At 34.7% G+C, this 21,038-nt stretch overlaps 1 protein-coding gene across 3 annotated transcripts in view; it reads right to left on the reverse strand.

Annotated features, from left to right (window-relative positions):
- PIK3C2A (phosphatidylinositol-4-phosphate 3-kinase catalytic subunit type 2 alpha) overlaps positions 1 to 21,038 on the reverse strand; it is a 111,414-nt gene that overhangs the window by 35,171 nt on the left and 55,205 nt on the right. For all 3 annotated transcript variants that reach the window (XR_014020498.1, XM_081280906.1, XM_081280907.1), the window contains 7 exons: positions 12,480 to 12,623; positions 10,735 to 10,783; positions 10,444 to 10,654; positions 8,244 to 8,366; positions 6,999 to 7,166; positions 1,338 to 1,449; positions 817 to 962 (listed from right to left, as the gene is read on the reverse strand). Coding sequence is in view for 2 of the 3 variants with exons in the window: in XM_081280906.1 (XP_081137032.1) it covers positions 817 to 962; positions 1,338 to 1,449; positions 6,999 to 7,166; positions 8,244 to 8,366; positions 10,444 to 10,654; positions 10,735 to 10,783; positions 12,480 to 12,623 (953 nt within the window). In the remaining variant the exon portion in view is untranslated. The remainder of the gene's footprint in view (positions 1 to 816; positions 963 to 1,337; positions 1,450 to 6,998; positions 7,167 to 8,243; positions 8,367 to 10,443; positions 10,655 to 10,734; positions 10,784 to 12,479; positions 12,624 to 21,038) is intronic.

The raw sequence follows: 21,038 nt of genomic DNA on the forward strand, positions 1-21,038 counted from the left end.
TGTGCCTCTGTAGATGAAAATAAGTTGTAAAAGAGCCACAAAAATGAGTTCAGGACTGGGCATTACAGGACATAGCTGACAAAATCCTTGGTGTAGATCTCGGTGGGGAACCTCCAATCTGCTACCGCTGTTTACCCGGTGACGAGTCCTTGTTTCCCTGATGCTGAAGTATAACACCAGAGAAGCACACCGAGGAAAGTGTAGAGTGGAAAGTAAAAGCTTTATTAAAGGACAGTAGAAAAGACTTCTCCCTGGAGGAAGAAGGGGACCCAAGAGGTGGAATCCCACATGTTCTTTTTTTTTTTTTTAATATTTATTTTTTAGTTGTAGTTGAACAAAATATCTTTATTTTACTTATTTATTTTATGTGGTGCTGAGGATTGAACTCAGGGCCTCACACATGCTAGGCAAGCGCTCTACTGCTGAGCCACCCACCACCCAAGCCCCATAAACATGTTCTTACAGGAAATTATTTCATTGATATTTAATATATTTCCCAGTCTGTTTGCCTTTTGATCAAATAAAAAGTTTGACGTGTACATGATCTAACTTTTATGTAGTCACACAGTCTTTCTTTTTTTGTGGGACTTGAATCCAGGGCTTTATCATGCCAGGCAAGTGCATTACCACTAAGCTACACCCTCAGCCCCCATATAGGCTTTTAATACAATTTTAAAAATAAGTTAAATAGAAAGTGTTCCAAAACAAGAGCACTGCTAAATCATGAACTAAATCAGGGCATTTAATACAAGCTCTTAACATGAGCTTTAGATTGTAGGAGATACCCAGGCTACAAACAGAATAAATGAAGCATACCCAAGTGATGAGTCTCTGTGAAGAATATTGAGAAGTTTCCCTTTTATATCATTCTCCAGTGTTTCTAAGTTGTGTTGCTGTGTAATGCTTCTGTCAACTTGAGGAGTTGTATAAATTATATCAAATGTAGAACAAGGAAAATCAACCTTAAAAATTGAACAGAAGTTGATCAAAATATAGAACATTAACGTGTCTTTAAGAAAATTGACTTTTTTTCCTCCTTAACAATCAGGGTGGAGTTACACTGAGATCATATTAGTGTTTCTCGGGGTTTTGTTGAAAGTGATTATCAATAGTTGGTAATTCTCAATAATACACATATATTTCTTGGAATAGATACAATGCATGTCTTACTGTATCCTCAGAAATTGAAAATGGTTTCATGACATTTAAATTGAAGATAAATTCTGAAATTAAAACGGTCAGTTAGGCTTCTTTAATAACGCCCAAATAAAAGATATATATTTTTTTTTCAAGAAATTTAAATTTAAACCTCTCCACATATCAAGAAGTACCATTACCTGTAGCACTATTCTTTCCATGAGATATCCTTTTTTAGGGACTGTTCCAGGAATACAATTTGTAGATGATGAAGTCCAAAGATAGAGAAGTTTGGTTCCACATGTTAAAAACCTTCATGAATATAAAAAGAATAATTTTCATTTAAAAAACTGACACAACACATGATAGTCAATCTGAAATGTTAGTATTCATTAACATTCACTAAATAAAAATATCATCTTCAAGAACATATCAGAAGAAGTAACTCCCAAACTGTAATGAGACTTTAAGTAAATGTATTAAAGTATAGGATGGGAACAAAGAGGGAGAATGAAAATATTTATCTCGAGAAGAATAGTAAATTCAGAATCACCTGTCTCCCAAACAACTTCTATAAATAGGAAGGGGTAAATGATAGTGTTTCAAGATTTTCTGTAAGGGAATACATCTTAGGGTGGTGGTTTGGACTACCACCTGGGGACTGCTTCATGGCTTTTACCATTAGAATATGCCAAGAAAATGAATAATTTTCTCGTGTTAAAGCACCAATCATGTGAGATGAGAATTATCTATATCCTTGTCAGCAAACTTTTCCTGTAAAGAGCCAGTCAGGAGCTGGGGTTGTGGCTCAGTGGTAGAGTGCTGGACTAGCATATGCAAGGCCCTGGGTTCGATTCTCAGCACCACATATAAATAAATAAAATAAAGGTATTGTGTCCAACTACAACTAAAAAATAAATATTAAAAAAAAAGAGCCAGTCAGTAAATATTTTGGGCTTTGTGGGTCACTCATCTCTGTTGTAAAGACTCAACCTGGCAATTATAATGCAAAATAAACTATACATTCTACATAAATGAATATGTGTGCTAGGTTCTAACAAACTGTATTTATAAAAACAAACAATGGGCTTGAACACGTGGACCCTTGGCCTCGACTACCAATTTATGTTCTACTTAAATTAAAACACTTAGTCAAAGATATTGATTTATTTTTACATAGAAGAGATATTTGAAAAATATAAGATTAATAAAAGCAGGAAGTTATGAACTTTGTCAAATCTTCATTTTATTTAAACATAAAATGTCCTTTTCAGAACTGAACTCCTGTCTTACTATTTTCTCTTGCCCACATTAATAACTTTTGAATGTTTGATATATTTTAAGCTGTCATTTCTAAAAATTACCCATACACCCAACTAGATTATTTCAAAGCAAATCTTATTTATTTTACTGGGATTGAACTCAGGGGGGGTACTTGGACACTGCCACATCCCCAGCCAGCATTATTTTGTATTTTATTTAGAGACAGGGTCTTACTGAATTGCTTGAGCCCCTTTGATTTATGCTGAGGCTGGCTTTGAACTCGCGAGTCTCCTGCCTCAGCCTCCCAAGCCACTGGGATTAAAAAAAGCATGTACCACTGTGTCCAACTTCAACTTTAAGCCAAATCTTTTTTTTTTTTTTTTTAAAGAGAGAGAGAGAGAGAGAAAATTTTTTAAATATCTATTTTTTAGTTTTCGGTGGACACAACATCTTTTATTTTTATTTTACGTGGTGCTGAGGATCGAGCCCAGCACCCTGCAAATGCCAGGCGATCGAGTTACCGCTTGAGCCACATCCCCAGCCCTAAGCCAAATCTTAATTGCACTATTTGGTCTATAAATTTTGTTACATAAGACTAAACATCAAGTTTCCCTTTGAAGTAGTTATAATACCATTATTTCTCCTAAAATAATTAACAAATTACTTATGATCATAAAATATCTAGTCAGTTTTCAAATTTCCCTGAATTTTCTTTTTTGTTGTTGTTGTTTTTTACCATTGGTTTGTTTGAAACAGGATCCAAACAAGGTCCAACAACATTTGCATTTGGCTAAAATCTTTTTTTTTTTTTTTTTTTGTGGGGCTGGGGATTGAACCCAAGGGCCTTGTGCATACAAGGCAAGCACTCTACCAATAGAGCTATATGCCCAGTGCCAGTTGAAATGTCTTTTTAAGCATCTTTTAATTCAGGTTCAGCAAAGTCCTGCCACCTAGTTTTGTAAATAAAATTTTATTAGACACAGTCATGCCCATTTGTTAATGTATTGTCTATAGTGGCTATTGCACTTGTGACTGCTTATATGGCTTTCAAAGATGAAACTATTTGCATTTGGCACACTTTGTCCTTTCCCTTTTACCCCTGTCATTTATTTGCTGAAAATACAGGTCTTTTTTTCTATAGCAATTTCTATTTCATGAATTTTGCTGATTATATTCCTTTGGTGTCTTTTAACATGACTTCTTGTATTTTCTGTTAAGTAGTAATTAGATCTAGTGGGTTGATGTGATTCAGGTTTAGGTCTTCAGCAAGAATACTCAGTATCTGGGGCTGGGGATGTGGCTCAAGTGGTAGCGCGCTCGCCTGGCATGCATGCGGCCCGGATTCGATCCTCAGCACCACATACAAACAAAGATGTTGTGTCCGCCGAGAACTGAAAAATAAATATTATAAAAAAATTCTCTCTCTCTCTCTCTCTTAAAAAAAAAAAAAAAAAAAAAAAAGAATACTCAGTATCTCATAGGTAGTATTGTACACTACTGCCTACTCCATCAAATAAAGAGGCACACATCATTGGGATTACCTCTTCCTCTTTCTATAACATTATGATTTATTAGTTTGTTCAAGTGCTAATAATTTAAATCATCTACTATAAAATTTCAGAAAAGCTAAATGGCTTTAAGAAGGTATTGATGATCATTGCTTAGATCAATACTTCTCTATGGGGGCCTATGTTCCCAGCAGACATGAGGCAATGTCTGCAGAAATATGTAGTTGTCAACTTGGGGGTACTACTAGAAGTCAGTGGGTAGAAGCCAGGGATACCGCTAAACATCTACAATACACAGAAGTCTCCTATAACAAAGAATTATCTGTCCCAAAATGTCAATACTGCCGAGACTGAGAAACCTTGGTCTAAATCTATTATTTTAGCAGGGGTTTGAAAACTTATTTTTATATTTATTTTTTAATTGTAGACGGACACAATATCTTTATTTTATTTCTTATATGGTGCTGAGGATCAAGCCCAGGGCCTTGCACGTGCTAGGCAAGCACTCTACAGCTGAGCCACAACCCCAGTCCCAAGGTTTGAAAACTTTTGATATTCAAATTTCTGCTTCAATTAGCTAGAACTTTTCTACTAAAAACTTTATCACAGCTGCATGTGGTGGCACATGCCTATGTAATCCTAGAGGCTGGGGAGGCTAAGGCAGGAGGATCACAAGTTCAAATAAAGTTCAAAGCCAGTCTCAGGCAAAAGCAGGGAGCTAAGCAACTCAGTGAGACCTTGTCTCTAAATAAAATACAAAATAGTGCTGGGGATGTGGCTCAGTGGTCAAGTATCCCTGAGTTCAATGCCTAGTATCCTTCCCCCCCAAACCCCAAACTTTCACATCAATTATTTGATAAGATACAACTCTAACAGGAAGGCAGGTTAAATGCTTAAATCTCCTTATATGCCATTTTCAGAGAGGCTGACTCAAAAGGTCTTTGAGTCAATTGGTTTCTGTGACAGTGACTCCATCAAGTTGTATGAAGGTTGTATCTTAACCAGAAATAATTTAAAAGGAACTGCTAGAACAGAGTTACTAATCACAGTATGCTACCTGAACTAGATCATTAATACTTAGCTTCTCTGTATATATTAATGTAAAATCATCTTCCCTCTTAATTTGAGTATGAAGTCCTAACATTACCAGAATGACCGCACTACTTGTCAGTCTTGAGCTTAATGCCATCTATTCACCTTATGAGTGTTGGATGCAAACTATTTCAAAATATCACAGAAGTCAACTGCCTTTCACTTTATAATCTCTCAAATTATGAAAGAATCTTACATCATTCATAAAAAAACATTTATTAGTAGACAACAATAGTGACAGTGATGGTACTTTCAAGAACAGAAATGTTTTCAAACTAGCTTATATAAAAATTAATGTTAATGATGAAATCACATTCAACTTTCTCACATAACTATTCTGACACAATTTATCAAAGACAGTTGAGGACATAATTCCTCTCCTTTGTAGCGCCAATGATATCATATCAGTATGTTCTATTTCAGAGAAGTTATAGATTATATTAAACAAAAGGGTTCTGAATACTCATTACTAATCGTAATCACTTCAACTGCTTTTCTCTAGCCTTTAATGGTTCAGAATTGAGTCAGTGGTCAAAATTTGAATCTACTAGATAATAAATCTTATACTGCCTCTTCAAATATGAGGAAAATAATTAGAAGAAGCATGGTTCACATAAGTACATGGGAAAATATCAAGAAGAACATTTGTGAAGTCAGCATTTTGAACATAATTTCAAAAATGATTACTGGAAATTCAAACAGTGCTTCTCTCATTTAAGAAGAGGAAGAAAAGGGAAGCAGAACTAGATTAGAAGATATTTTTCATTCTTAATATTAAATTTTTGATTTAGTTTAAATAGATCTATTATTAAATAATTTTCCAAACTGTCCCAGTATTTCAAAAGATATATTGTTGAACAACAAAAAAGTGCTATGGTATTAAATAAGTTTGAGAATGTAAACAAAGGATAACATTTGAAAACATAGACCCTGGATCCAGACTGCCTGGCTCAAATCCCAGTTCCACAATTTATTAAGTAAGCACCAAGGCACTTAGCCTCGTACTTTGGTTTCCCTCTCTAGAACAGGGGGTAATAACAATATCTCCTTCACAGAGTTGTTGTGGAGAATATAAGGATATTTGTACAGCACACAGATAATACCAACCCTAAGTGTTATAGAAGTATTTGTTATTAGACTAAACATATGGTTATAAAGCTTAAATAGGCCTTTTTGACTATAGAACTTAGATACTTTAATATGCCCACATGCATTATGAAGCTGTACAACATTCCCACATACTATATGTAATATATCTCAAACTTACTCAGTTGTTTGTTTTTCCCTTTAGGATAACCTTGCTATTCTAAGAACTATTCCTTTTGCACTTCATCTATTAATCCATTATGTCCCACTGTCCTACACATAGGACACAAATAAAAATTTAAATTTAACAATCTTATAGGTTTTTATAGGTGTCCTATATATTGGACAATGGAATAGACCACAGTGGATATTAAAAGATTCTTTAACCCTGAAGCATAGGGGGAAAGAAACCCATAATAGTTTTTTGCATACATGTGAAATATTTGGAAATTAAAGACAAGAGGGACCCTTAACAGTAGAGACAGATGAGTCAGGCAAACAGAATTAATATAGGGCATAATGTGTGCCTTTTGAGTGTCTGAAACTGGAGGGCAGGAAAGGGATGAAAAGCAGAATTCTTTTAATAGTATCAAGGGAACTGATAAAATCATGGTATTACCTCAATAATATAATACTTTACATAAAGACAGAGAGTCATTGACTGCTGCTCCTCTCCTAGAATAATGAATGGCAAACAATCCTCTGCATATCCAGACAGACAGTTCAGACTACAGCAGAACAACTGGTTTCCTTTGTTCTGTGTCTTTGACCTGATCTTCTTTTATCACATTGAAAAAAACTGAGAGAGCTCCTTAGCTCATGTTTGTCATTGTTGCTCATCCTCTCCTCCAACCAATACTGATGTGTACATGTATCCACAGTAACTTACCATCAAAATTCAGAAATACTTACCGCTTAAAGTCAAAAAGAGGTAAAGAAACTCTGCCCAAAGCTTCTGGCCCCTTTCTCTGCTTATTAGAATCAGGGGAACTTCCACTGCTCTGATTTAAAATTCCAAAAAGAGTAAGATGAAGAACTGATTCTAATGGCAATTGTGATATCTGGATGGGAAAAATGATTCTATGGGGGAAAATGTATTAATAGAAAGAACAGATTAGATTGAATGTGAAGTTTAACCTTTTAATGGATTGACAATTTTAGGTATTTCATTTGACTTATCAAATAATCTTTAATCCTGAGTAACCTGTATCTTCGTAACAAGTTTGGTTAACTTGTACTGTTAAAAGTCTTCAACAAATTTCATTAACAGTATAAATTTCAAAATATAACATTTTTTTTCTTCATAAAATGTGTTAGCAATTATACTTAAGATTTGCAGTGACAATTTCCTGGCAAAATAATAGTAGTCATTTTTATTTATTTCCTTTAAGACAAATCAGATTAATGTTTATGAGTATTTGTTTTGGGATGTAAATATGAACATATATAAGCAAACATACATACATATATGTATATATATGTTTACCAATACATTTTTCCTTCAGAGTCTGAAAGAACAGATGAGGTCAATAGGGGTCAACTCTAAGATCAGGTGTTGTAAATAGGATAACATTACTTTTGACCCTATTTGCATTTCTGTATTATTTGTCTGCTTTCACAGATATATATTAATTTTGTAATTTAAAAAAGAGCAAAAAAAGGCTGAGAATGTAGTTCAGTGGTAGAGAGCTTGCCAAAGCCCTGGGTTCAAATTCCAGTAACACAGAATGAATGAATGAATAAATAAATAAATAAGTTAACATTACCAAGTATCATCATGTACACAAATTTTAGGTTACTCTTTTGATTATCTATTAATAATAGTGCTAGATTTTTATGAAGTATTAAAAAAATACTAAAGTAATGCTACAAAACAACAACTCTCTATATAAATTTATATCTTTAACAATAAAGTCTAGGAAGAACAAATGGCATATTACTGCAATTTAATAAAATGTAGTTAAATGAGTATTTCAGATTTTTTTATGAAAATTTCAGTTTGTTCTATAGAATCAGGTCTAGGAGAGACCTTAGGACATTAGTAAGAATTTAATGAATTTCAGTATAAATGGTAAAACTGAAATTAGGATGTATAAATTGAAAAAAGTACAGAACAGGGTACAGTAAGAGAATTAAAAAGCCAAAAATTTCACTTACAGTTCATCCCATTTAATAAGATAGAAGAAATTCTTATAAGTGCCAACCTTCTTAGATTGAATAGGTTTAAAAAGATCCTTTCCATTGTGTGACAAGGAACATATCAAGTAGTATTTTTCGTAACTGAGAAAAGAAATTTGATTTGATTTCTAACTTAGTAACATGAATTAGCTAAGTAATACAAACATATTAGCAGTTCTTTCCCCAAAGTGACTAATATCTGAAATTAACTGGTCACCATTCATTTAATTTTAAAAAATCTATCTGAATTTAATCATTGCAAATTTTATGAACACACAGAAGTGGGATGGCCAAAGGAGTACAGAGGAGAACATATATTCCTAGGTGAAAGTCTCAAGGTACTATAAATGATACTGGCTGAAGAACTTAAGTGTTGTGTTCATAACTAAATAACTAATGCTACTAGCTTTAGATTTTAGTTAGATGACAATGCATAATTGTACTTATTCATTTCCAGGCAAATTCTAGAGAGAGCATAAATATTACATCTTCCCTAGGTGCCATTTTCTTTTTGCTGAACTACTAAAATAGGATCAGCTAAGCACATAATAGTACAGGGGCTGGCTTGATTGAGCCAATCTTTTTACTGTATAGGGAGGCTTCTACCCATGGGACAGATCCTGTTATAGTCTCTCATTAGATAGGAATGACAGCCCCAAACTACCACAAGGACAAAACTGGTTAGAAACAGTAGGGCAATTCTGTATGGCAAGAGTCCTGGACTCAACTGTATTTCTACATATATTCTAATTTATTGCTAGGTTTACAATTTAACCACTCTATTCATATGTACAATCTATGCACATATGAATATGAATCTCTTATGAATATATTCCAAATTTCATTTCATTGGTCCATACAATACCCCTTGCTAACAAACTAATGGATTACTTTTAACTTCATTTTATTTTCCCTTTTTTTTTAAAAAATGTCTTTTTGTAGTCATAGATGAAAAGCATGCCTTTGTCTTATTTTTATAATTTTTATTTGGTGCTAAGAATTGAACCCAGTGCCTCACACATCCTAGGCAAGCTCTCTGCCACTTTACAGCCCCAGTCCATATTCCCCACCCCCTTTAAAAAAATATTTATTTTTTAGTTATAGGTGGACACGATAGCTTTATTTTTATGTGGTGTTGAGGATTGAACCCGGTGCCTCACGCATGGTAGGTGAGCACTCTACCTCTGAGCCACAACCCCAACCCCACATTTTCCCCTTTTTATTTCAGCATCTTATTAACTTTCTTTCCATCTTAATTATCACTTGTTTTCCATATTTTCTTCTACTGGGTATTTGTTCATATTTTGTCTCTGAATTTATGAGTGTGTATAAGTGTGCATGTATATGTATGAACCCGTGTGTGTAACAATGTGTATGGAGCAGTAAACTAATATCTTTAGAAGACAGTAATAGCCATATAAATGTTGGAGGAAAGCAGTACTGAGAATTCTGCCCATACCTAGTACTCAGTAAATATTTATTGAAAGAATTAAAATAATAGCTTTCAAGTTATATCATTATTATTGGTGGTGGTGGTAGTGGTGTTATTTTAACCTAAAATTCAATTTAGCAAAATTTATGTTTGATATCTCTGCATTGAACTACAACATTAAGTTACTGTGAAAACTATTTCACTAAAAATATTCATTTCTAACTTTTCAGTTTATATTAGTCATTTACAAATAAATTAAAATTGGCAAACATTTGCTGACTTAAATGCATTGACAAAAGAAAAAAAGTTGAAAAAGGAAAACCCATATTAAAAATTCAATAGAAGAAACATGCTCTTGTAGATTTCAAAGATTATCAATCAGTAGTAGATTGTAAGATACTAAACAGTGGGAGGAAAAAAAAATCGCAAAATTTACTCCCATTAAACTGTTTCAAATGACCCTAGTTTTTTTTTTTAAAGGAAAAACAGCAATCTTATTAACTAACTAACTAAATGGTATTTGCTCTAGTAAATTTCAACATATATTTTCCTGTCCTTTCTGTATGTAGAAGGAGTACTATTTTTTACTGGAATAGCATCAAACACCTCTGCAATTTTTATGAAAATCACAAAGGTATAGTAATCGCTGTAATATCCATTTAAACACCAAAATAATGGATGTGACTAACATTTTACAGAATAGCTTTTAGGTAAAGCTGTGCATATGTTCTCTTAAATGTTACTTACTTTGATACCCAGTTACTTGAAATTCCATGTGCAGCAAATATAGTAAACTGGAGCTGTTCTGTTGTGGTCCATGCCTCCTTGATGCTCCTGCTGTTGTGAATACTGTCTGCAGTACTCCTACTGGAACTTGCATGGAGTCTGAGAAGATCATAAATTGCTGCAGTTAATTGGTCCATGCTTACTTGAACAGGATTTTCAGGATACAGTGAGCCTAGATTTAAAGAAAATGTTAATATTATTCTCTGGAAAAGCAATAATTATTGCTAAAATGTAAAGAATCTAAAAACATACCCCTTGTTGAGCTCTTGCTAGTATCTCCTCCTCCAGATAGTGAAGTCACCTACATACACACACATCAGTTAGTCAGAAATTGCCCACGATGTAATATAAAATGTTTACCTGTATCTTTGATACATTTAATTAAATGTTATATCAGCTGGGCTTGGTGGCGCATGCCTAATGTACTTAGCAACTCAGTGAGACACAATATCTAAATAAAAAACAAAATAGGGCTAGGGATGTGGTTTAGTGGTCGAATGCTCCTTAGTTCAATCCCTGTGACCCCCACCCCACCCCCCAAAAAATAATAAATAAATAAATAAATGTCAAAGAAATCTTTTCTAGGGGAAACTTCCCAAAGTGTTTGTAAAATTAATAAAATAATGAAAACTGAATGCAAGAAAGGAAAACCCCAACCAAATAAAGAGGTGATATTAATATCAAGAAAATCAGAGAAACTCAAATTAATTTGAAACCCAGAAGTGAAGTATATTAATACAGAATTCTATTTTCATTAGTTTCTCTATAAGAGCATGATAAGAATATCCTTAAAGAAAAAAAAAAAAAGAATATCCTTAAAGAAAAAATCTAGATTTCTATTTATTATCACTTGGTGAAAACAAAACAAAACAAAAACCTCTTTTCCTTTCTTCCCCTATCCCCCAAGACTGGTGACTAAACCCAACTGCATTCTACCACTGACCTTCATCTTAGTCCTTTTTTTTTTTTTTAAAGTTATAGGTGGACACAATACCTTTATTTTATTTTTATGTGGTACTGAGGATCAAACCCAGTGCTTCATGCATGATAGGAGAGCATTCTACCACTGAGCCACAATTAGTCCTTTTTTTAAAATTTTGAGACAGGGGCTCACTAAATTGTCTAGGCTGACCTCAAACTTATAATCCTCCTGCCTTAGTCTCCTGAGTCACTGAGATTACAGGCATGTGCCATAGCACCCAGCTTAAAAAAACCATGGTTGTTGATAACTTCCCAAGTAATTTCGTATGTATTTTCTTAAGTTCTAAAAAGTAGCAAAAAAGAAGCCCCCTCCCTGCCAAAAAAGCCCAAATCTCTATATACTATATGGATAGGATCTGTGTGAGAATGAGTGGACTAAAAACTTACCTTATAGAGATTGAGGAGCACACTAGTGACATAACTTTCCCTTCCTTTAAATTTATAGTGGCTTGTAACACCCACCCTTCCTCTTATCTTTTCAATCTAAGATATAAACATATCTATGAACAGACTTCACTAAATTAGCATGGAAATACTGTGAAGAAAAGCTCTTACTAAAGGCTGACATGACATAAGGAAAGGGCTCATAACCTACACCTTCTCAAGCAAACCAAGCCTTCTTCAGAGGTTTCTTAGTCTTTTCAATAGAGAGGTGGTATGTCTGATATCCCCCACTGACAATCATGCATATTTCCATCGAGAGAATGATTACCCTCTAGATCCTCTCAATTCAGGATCTATCTTTAAATCCCTAACTAATTCATTTATGTCAGAGTTCTTCTTCTACACATACAGGGTTTATAGTTTGGCATCCACCTATTCAATGTCAGTTCTCACAAAGCTCTTCTAAGGCAGTCCAAACTCTTTACCAATGAATTCCCCATCTAACCAAAGAAGTGACCAACTTAAAAAAAAAAAAAAAAAAAAAAAGCCAAAGTTAAAAATATAATATTTTGTCCATTAGAAGACAAAAGCATTCCAATTCAAGTGACACTTAAAGACATAAAAATACTCACATCAGCACTTTTACTCCTTGGAAGGTTAACTGCTCTCTTTAGCTTCTTTACTGATTCAGTTATGGCAGGAGTCTCTACACCATCTAAAGCACTGCATATTTTTCTAACAGCTTTAATTACTTGATCTACGGCTCGGTGCTGGTTCTATAAAAGTTAAAATAAACAGAACTATGTAAAACTTAAAGGACCAATTTCAGAGATGAAGTCAGAAACTAGATATTTCAGATGTGCCTAAAAACAGCTATCCTCTACTGTTTGTGACAAAAAGGAAATTAGATGGCTTTTCAATTATATGGTTTATTGTGAAGGCAACTAAAACTAAAACAGGGCTGGCATAATTTTTCACTTTGACAAAATTATTTGTATGTAAATGTTATTAATTTCATATTAGAATCAGAATTAAAGGCAATAAGTTAGTAATAAATTACTAAATCCTTAGAAAAATTCCGAGTTATATTTTGGTGGGAGATACTGAGGATTGAACCAAGAGGGACTTTACCACAGAGCCACATCACCAGCTCTCTTTTTTTTTTTAATTGAGATGGGATCTTAATAGGTTGCTTAGGGCCTGGCTAAGTTACTGAGGCTGGCCTTGAATTTGCAATCCTTCTACCTCAGCTTCACCACCATGTCCAGCTGGATTTCTTTTCTTCTCACTCTCACATGGGCATAATTTGCACATTGAAAACAACACTCCTTTCCTTCCTGCAAAAATCTGGTATCAAAAACTAAGTTTTTGAGCATGGCGCACGTGTGTAATCCCAGCAGCTGGAGAGGCTGAGACAGGAGGACTGCAAGTTCAAGGCCAGGCTCAGCAACTTAGTGAGACCTTAAGCAGCTTAGTGAGATCCTGTCCCAAAATAAAAAAAAACAGGGTTAGGGGATATAGCTCAGTGGTAAAGTGCTCCTGAGTTAAATTCTCATTGCCAAAACAAACCAAAACAAAACCCAACAAAAAACCACCACCACACCACCACCACCAAACAAACAAAAAGTAAGTTCCTAAGAAGTCAGTCACATATTAATAACACCGGGAAATAGCTACTAGAAGTGAGTCAACTTTCTATGTACAGTCAAAGACTTTCAAAGTTTTTTCAAGATTAAAAAAAACTTTCTTGAAGACAATTCTTCTGTACCATTCCATTACACTTGATTTCACCATAAAAGTTTGTCAGAAAAGCCATAGAAACATATAAAAACAAATTCTTACAGATGTATAGATGAACAGGAAGAATAACTTCTAATTGTTCTCTAGTATAATAGGATAATTATGGTGGACAACAATTAATTGTATATTTCAAAATAGGTGGTAGAGAGGATTCTGAATGTTCCCAACACAAAGAAATGATAAATGTTTAAGGTGATGAATATCCCAATTGCCCTAATCATTACATATTTTACACATGCACTGAAATGTCATACTGTAACCCATAAATATTTATAATTATTATGTTGATTATAAATTGTAAAACTTATTAAAAAAATTTTTTCAAGAGTTGGGGAGAATATAATCGAATGCTAGTGTGCTTGCCTGGCACAGATGAGAACTAGTTCAATTCCCAACAATCCTAGCCAAAAAAAGAAAAAAACAAGTGAAAACAATGCATATATATAAAATTAATTCATAAAACATTTATGCCAAGTACTGTTAAAAAGACTGAAACTCACTATTATACCATCCCTTAAAAATTTAAAATTTCTTTTTTTGAGGCTTAGCTACCATAAACCAACATAAATGTTCCCTTTACCTTTAAGCTTGAATAAAACTATCTTGTTTTCTTAAACATCCAATCATTCTGCAGTTCTCAGAACCTGTTTTCTAGCTCTCCCCCTTGCTTACTTGACTTATATTTCTACTTCCTTTCACTTCACCTATATACAAAAACCATTCCAGTTTAAAGGCTCATACCATTCATTCTCTGACACTATTCTCCATCATTTATCAATGTATTGGTCTATTTCCAACTCCACCCTTCTTTTGTTGTACTTTGTGCTACTGGAATTAGACTCATATAAACATTTCTTTGCAGGCCAGTATATTGCTAGGTTTTGCAAACAAAAGGCACTGAATAGATACTACAAGTCAAAAGTAGCAGAGAGATACTTCCCATCTGGGTTCTAGTCCCATTTTTTTTTCTTTTTTTAATTCAGTGAGGACGCCCAGAGGTCCTCAAAGACAGTATCAGACCATGTTCTCCCTATGTGACAGTTCTGGCTAAGCACAAAATCACGAGCCACTCAAGCAGGAACAAACTTTATTTCCAAAACTTCCGCGCACGCCACACACGCGGCCTTCTCCCGGGCCACACCACACCAACCGGAAATCCCTCCTATGGTACTTCCCCAACCAATGGGAACTCTCCGGGAGTCCCGCGAGAGCTCCAAAGTACCAGGCGGACAGCAGGGGTCTAATATCCAATTGAATGTACATCTTAACATAATCATTATCATCTCAATGGCTTGCTGGCATCATCTTTCAACCAAAAATGCCATGTGTCATTCCTACTTGGCTATGGCTCTTAGCATTTAGCAAGTTTCTTTGCCATGTGCAGCCTATATGTTCCTGTAATAGTCATGTGCTTTTCCAAGAGGCTGAATTTCAGTCTGGAGTAAGGGGGAAAGGCCTCCTCATGTTAATTCACTATCTATTTTTCCTCAACATAGAGTTGATAGCTGTCTTTTTGTGCTTGCTACCTCTGGACCCCTTAGAGCAGGGTTGGCAAAATTTTTCTTTAAAAGGCTGCTAGTAAGTAAATATTTTAGATTTTTTTGAGCCATATATTCAAACATAAGTTAAGGTTTGAAGACAGACACAAGCAATCCATAAGTATATGACTGTGGCTGTGGTCAATAGAACTTTTTCTTCTTTTTTTGGGGTGGTGGTGGTGGTGGTGGTAGTAATACTGGGGATGGAACCCAGGTCAGGCCACATACATGCTAGGCAAGCATTCTACCACTGAATAACATTTCCAGATCTTTTTATATTTTTTCACTTTCAGACATGGTTTGCTAAATTGCATCTGGTCTCAAATCTCTCTCTCTCTCTCTCTTTTTTTTTTTTTTTTTGGTGGTACTGGGGATTGAACCCAAAGCTAGGCAAGCACACTTACCATTGAGCTACATTCCCAGACCTCTTATATTTTTATTATGAGACAGAGTCTTATTTAGTTGCCCAGGCTAGTCTCAAATTTGCTATCCTTCTATCTCAGATGCCCATGTAGCTGAAATTACAGGCTCTGGCCACTGTGTCTGATAGAAGAAAACTTTAAAAACGGGTATCAGGAGCCTGGAGTTGTGGCTCAGTGGCATGTGTGAGGCACTGGGTTCAATTCTTAGCACCACATATAAATAAATAAAATAAAGGTCCATCTACAACTAAAAAAAATATTAAAGAAACAAAACAGGCATCAAGTGAGACTTGGTGCATGAGACGAGACATAGTATGCTAATTCCTGCCTTAGAGTCCCCTTTTACTAAAAAGGGTAAAACCATTTTTTACTTATGATTCTTTAAACTTTTTGTTCAAATAATGTACAGTCTCTGTCTCCTGGATGGCCCATGACTGCTAAACCTTACTAATGATATATAGTTATTTTCCCCACAACATGTCATATTTTTCTCTGTTTTTTTTTTTTTTTTTTTTTTTGGTGTGTGCTGGGGATGAAACCCAGGGCCTTGTGAATGCAAGGCAAGCACCCTACCAACTGAACTATATGCCCAGCCCTTTCTCTGGATATTTAATCTGACTTTCTATTCTATGTCCTGTAATAACATCTTCAGTTATATAAATTTCCCATGTAGAAGAATGACATTTTCAACAAAAAAAAACTGTACCTTATTAGAATCTTATCTACAATATCATATTGTTATCATGACCTCCTTTGGTCCCAGTCTTCAATCCCTCATTCTGATCAAACTATTTGTTGAACACAGATGCTTCTTTTCTGTTTCTTCTATCAGGAAGCTGAACACTTTTTAAGAAAACCTCACAATCACACAATTCAACAGTTCCCAATTTCAGCAGGAACTTCCATGCCACTTAATAATCATTTTATCTATCCTTGATAAGTTTTCTTTCCCATTCTCCTTAGACAATTACTAACCATTATTCCTTGCCTCAAAAGCCCTACTGCTATCATAATCTCACTTTAGCAGAATGAATTAACATCTTATCTTTAAGAAACTAAAAAGCCAGGAGCAATGAAAACTTTTTAGTACATGGAAATTTTGGAGAGTGATAAAAATGTTCTAAAATTGGATTGTGGGGGCTGGAGTTGTGGCTCAGCGGTAGAGCGCGTGCAAGGCCCAGGTTCATCCTCAGCACCACATAAAAATAAATAAATAAAGATATTGAGTCCAACTACAACTAAATATAAAATATTTTTAAAAATAAATAAAATTGGATTATGGTGGAACATGTAGCATTTATTTTAAAAAAATCACTGACTTTTGTGCATACAAAGGATGTTATACATAAATTACACCTCGATTATAATAAAAGTATAAAAAATAAAGGGGGTGGTAAATATGATAGAGAGTTGCTATTTTAAATAAGTATGCCAGTGAAGAGCTTTCCGGTAATTTTTGAGTACTTCACTTAATAAAACAGTGAGCCATGCGAATATCTAGGGGAAGAATGGAAAAACAAAAACAAAGTCCCCCATGGGGAGCATATCTGACAGAAAATCAACCAGAAATAAAGAAAGAAGATAGTAGTAAGGAGCCAAATCAGAGGCAGTGGGACAGATAAAACAGGACTTTGAATTTTACTAAGATAATAAATAAAATTTTGAGCAAAAGAATGGCATAAAATAATATCTTTTTAAAGGTTATTCATTTTATCCATTTTTACAAAAAAAAATCTTTTGGCTTTGATTTTCCTTTATTTTACATTTGCTTTATGCTCTTTTTTACATTTTTTAAATAAGCTTTTGTTTTGGAATAATTTTAGATACAGAGAGTTACAAAAATAGCACAGAGAGTTCCCATATAAACTAGGTTAAGTAACAACTTTCATAACCATGTTGTATTTGTTGAAATTAAAACTTTTTTTTTTAATTAAAACTTAAATACTGGTACATTACTATTGAATACATTCCAGATTTTATTCAGATTTATTAGATTTCCCACCAGTAACCTTTTTTCTTCCAAAATATAATCCAAGATACTGCATTACATTTAATGTCTTACTTTTAAAAGATCATTCTGGTTGCCCGTGAAAAGCAGATTGTAGAAGGACAAAGATACAAGTTAGGAGACAAATTAAGAAATGAATGCAACCGACTGCACCTTTGGTAGTGATAAAAAGTGTTCACATTCTGAACTTGCTTTAAAGGTAAAACTGATGGGAAATAGACTGAATGTGGGATGTCAAAGATCTTTTTCTTGAGAAGTCAAGGAAGATTTCAGTGTTGGCCATTGCAAATGAATAGTGCTGCTTATTAAGGAGAAATAATGCCCTGGGTAGGACAGTTAAGTATATGGAATATCTCTGTACCTTCCTCAATTTTGCTCTGAAGCTAAAACTGCTCTTTAAAATATAAAGTCTTGCCAAGCACAATGGTGCACGCCTGTAATTCTAGTCACTCGGGAGACTAAGGCAGTAGGAGTCCAAGTTTGAGACCAGACTGGGCAACTCAGTCAGACCCTATCTCAAAAATAAATAAATAGATAGATAGATAGATAGATTGATTGATAGATAGATAGATAGAGGTGAGAATGTAGCTTAGTGGTAGAACATCCCTGGGTACTATCCCTAGTACTAGGGGAGGCAGGTGGGAAAACCCATGAAAGGAAAGACTTATGGATGAACAGATATAAAGGGTAAAGTAAAAAATTCAGTTTTGTGTATTTGAGATGTTAATTAGACATTCATATAAAGATGCTAAGTAATAGATATTTAAAAGTTCAAGGATGGAGACAACAATTTAAGAGCTGTTGTCAGGATAGGGATATAGCAAAATCCCCAAGGATATGAATAATAGGAGAGGTCCTAGAACTGAGCCCTGGGACATTCTACTTTTAGGGTCAGGAAGATAAGGATATCATAAGGAAGAAACTACAAGTCAGAGTGAGACAGAGCAACCAATAGGAGTGGGTGAGTCAAGAAGATACTATCCCAGAGGCTAAGTGTTTCAAGATGAAAGAAATGATCAATTGTTTCAAAAACTACAGAAAGATAGGAGGAATAAGTTCTGGTGTCTAACGTTTAAAGATGATGATAGTTAACAATAACATATTATATATTTCAAAATAGTCACAATCGAGGATTTTGAATGATCTCACCACAAAAAAATGATATTTGAGCAAGACATGCTAATTACCCTGATTTGATATACAAAATGTATACATGTATCAAAACATCATACTATACCCTATAAGCATGTCAAATTATTTACAAGTAAAAATAAGATAAAAACATTTTTTAAAAGTGCACACCTGGTGCTGGGGTTGTGGCTCAGCAATAGAGCACTCGCCTTGCTTATTCGAGGCCCTGGGTTCAATCCTCAGCACCACATAAAAATACATAAATAAAATGAAGGTATAAAAAAATTCATATGTTTTTTAAAAAAGTGCACATGCACACACACACACAACTACAGAAACATTGATAAAAATAAAGAATAAGAACTTACTACTAGATTCAGGATCATGTAAGTCCTTGATGACCTTAATAGTTGTGGTTTTAGGGAAGAGCTAACAATGAAAGTGGGTTAAGAAGAGAATGGGAAAAGAGGAAACGGAAGCAGCAAAAACCAAATAACTTTCAGGAGTTTTGGTGCACAGAGAATAAAAAGTGGTGTGGCTAACACTGGATTATGTGGATTTTTTTGTCTTAAAATGGTTTAACTCTTCCCTCCCCACCTACAATGACTTTCTTGGGCATTTCATTAGTCTACAGCTGCAAAATTCCATTTATATTCTGATGATTCCCAAGTTTATTATCTCCAGCCTGGATCCTGCTGTACTGAAATCCAGATTCATATCAACTGCCTATTCAACTTGTTTGGATAAATAATAACCATCTAAACCATAACATCCAAAATTGTGTTCCTGATATTCACCCAGTAACCTCTCTTCTCAGTTTACAACATCTCACTAAAAGGCAACTATAACTTCCAGTTACTCAGAAAATCTTGGGAGTTACCCTAAACTTTCTCTTCTCATGCTCTATATGCAATTGCAATCTGTGGGTAACCCTCCTAGTATTAACTTCAAAATATATCCCAGAATTCAACCCCTTTTCATCACTTCTACTGTAGTCATCCTGATTTAAGCCATCATTACCTCTCCTGTGGCTAGCAAAACATCTTCTGAATGGATTTGTTTCCAGTGTTGCCCCTCTCCCTCACTGTTTTACAGCCACAAGCATCTAGACAGCTTCTCCCCTCCCTTCCAATGCCAATTTTCACTCAAATTCATTTTCTCGACGATGTCATCTCTGAGACTACCTTTTTGAAATTACAATATTAGCCTCCTTCTATATTTTTCTCTATAGCACTTACATATTTTGCTTTCTTGGGGGCGGGGAGGGGTACCAGGGATTGAACTCAAGCTACATCTCCAGCAGTATTTTGTATTTTATTTAGAAATGGGGCTCACTGAGTTGCTCAGCGCCTTGCTTTTGCTGAGGTTGGCTTTGATTTAGCGATCCTCCTGCCCCAGCCTCCCTAGGTGCTGGGATTACAGGCATGCACCACTGCGCCCAGCATATTTTGCTAATTTATTTTATTTTGTCTCCTTCAGCTAAAACTCTCTGAGGGCAGGAAGGCTTTTTGTTAACTTCTAATATCTTTAGCACCTACAACACTGCCTCATAATGAGGAGATAGTAAAATCTTACTGAATAAATACATTTAAATACTGATAAGAATTTCTAGTAACTAAAATATGGAAACCTACACTGTTTCTTCTCCATGCTCCATCACCCACCCAAAAAATTTAATCTCACAACTATTGTTAATCAGTTCCTTCCTTTTCACTTTTATCATGCAATTTATTTATTTTGGTAAAGTACCCATGGGCACTTTACCACTGAGTCACATCACTCATCTCTTTTGAGACAAGCCTCTCTAAGTTCCTGAGGCTGGCCTCAAACTTGCAATCCTTCTATCTCAGCCTCCCAGAGTCACTAAGATTACAGGTATGTAATACCATGTCTGGATCAATTCATTATCTTTATACCTGGACTACTATAACAATCCTTCCCAAAGGATCTCCCTAACTACTGCCACTCTTAAATGGAACTTCCACAGTATGGCCACAGTGATTTCAGAGCTTAGGAATAAACAAATTACCTATCCACCTTACTCCCTATCCTTAGTTTAAAAAAAAAAAAAAAAAAAAAAACCTTAAATACTTAGACTGATATTTTCTGTAAAGAATCAAACAATAAATAGTTTTAGACTCTGCAGAACATGGTCCCTATTCCAACTACTTGAGTATAAATAAAAATGACAATAGACAATATAAACAAATGGTATGGTTGCATTTTAAAAATTATTTATTGCTGCTGGACATTGTGGTACATGCCTATAGTCCTAGAAACTTGGGAGGCCGA

This window comes from Spermophilus citellus (assembly GCF_964194105.1).
Source record: "Spermophilus citellus genome assembly, chromosome: 2".
Lineage (NCBI taxonomy): Eukaryota > Metazoa > Chordata > Mammalia > Rodentia > Sciuridae > Spermophilus > Spermophilus citellus.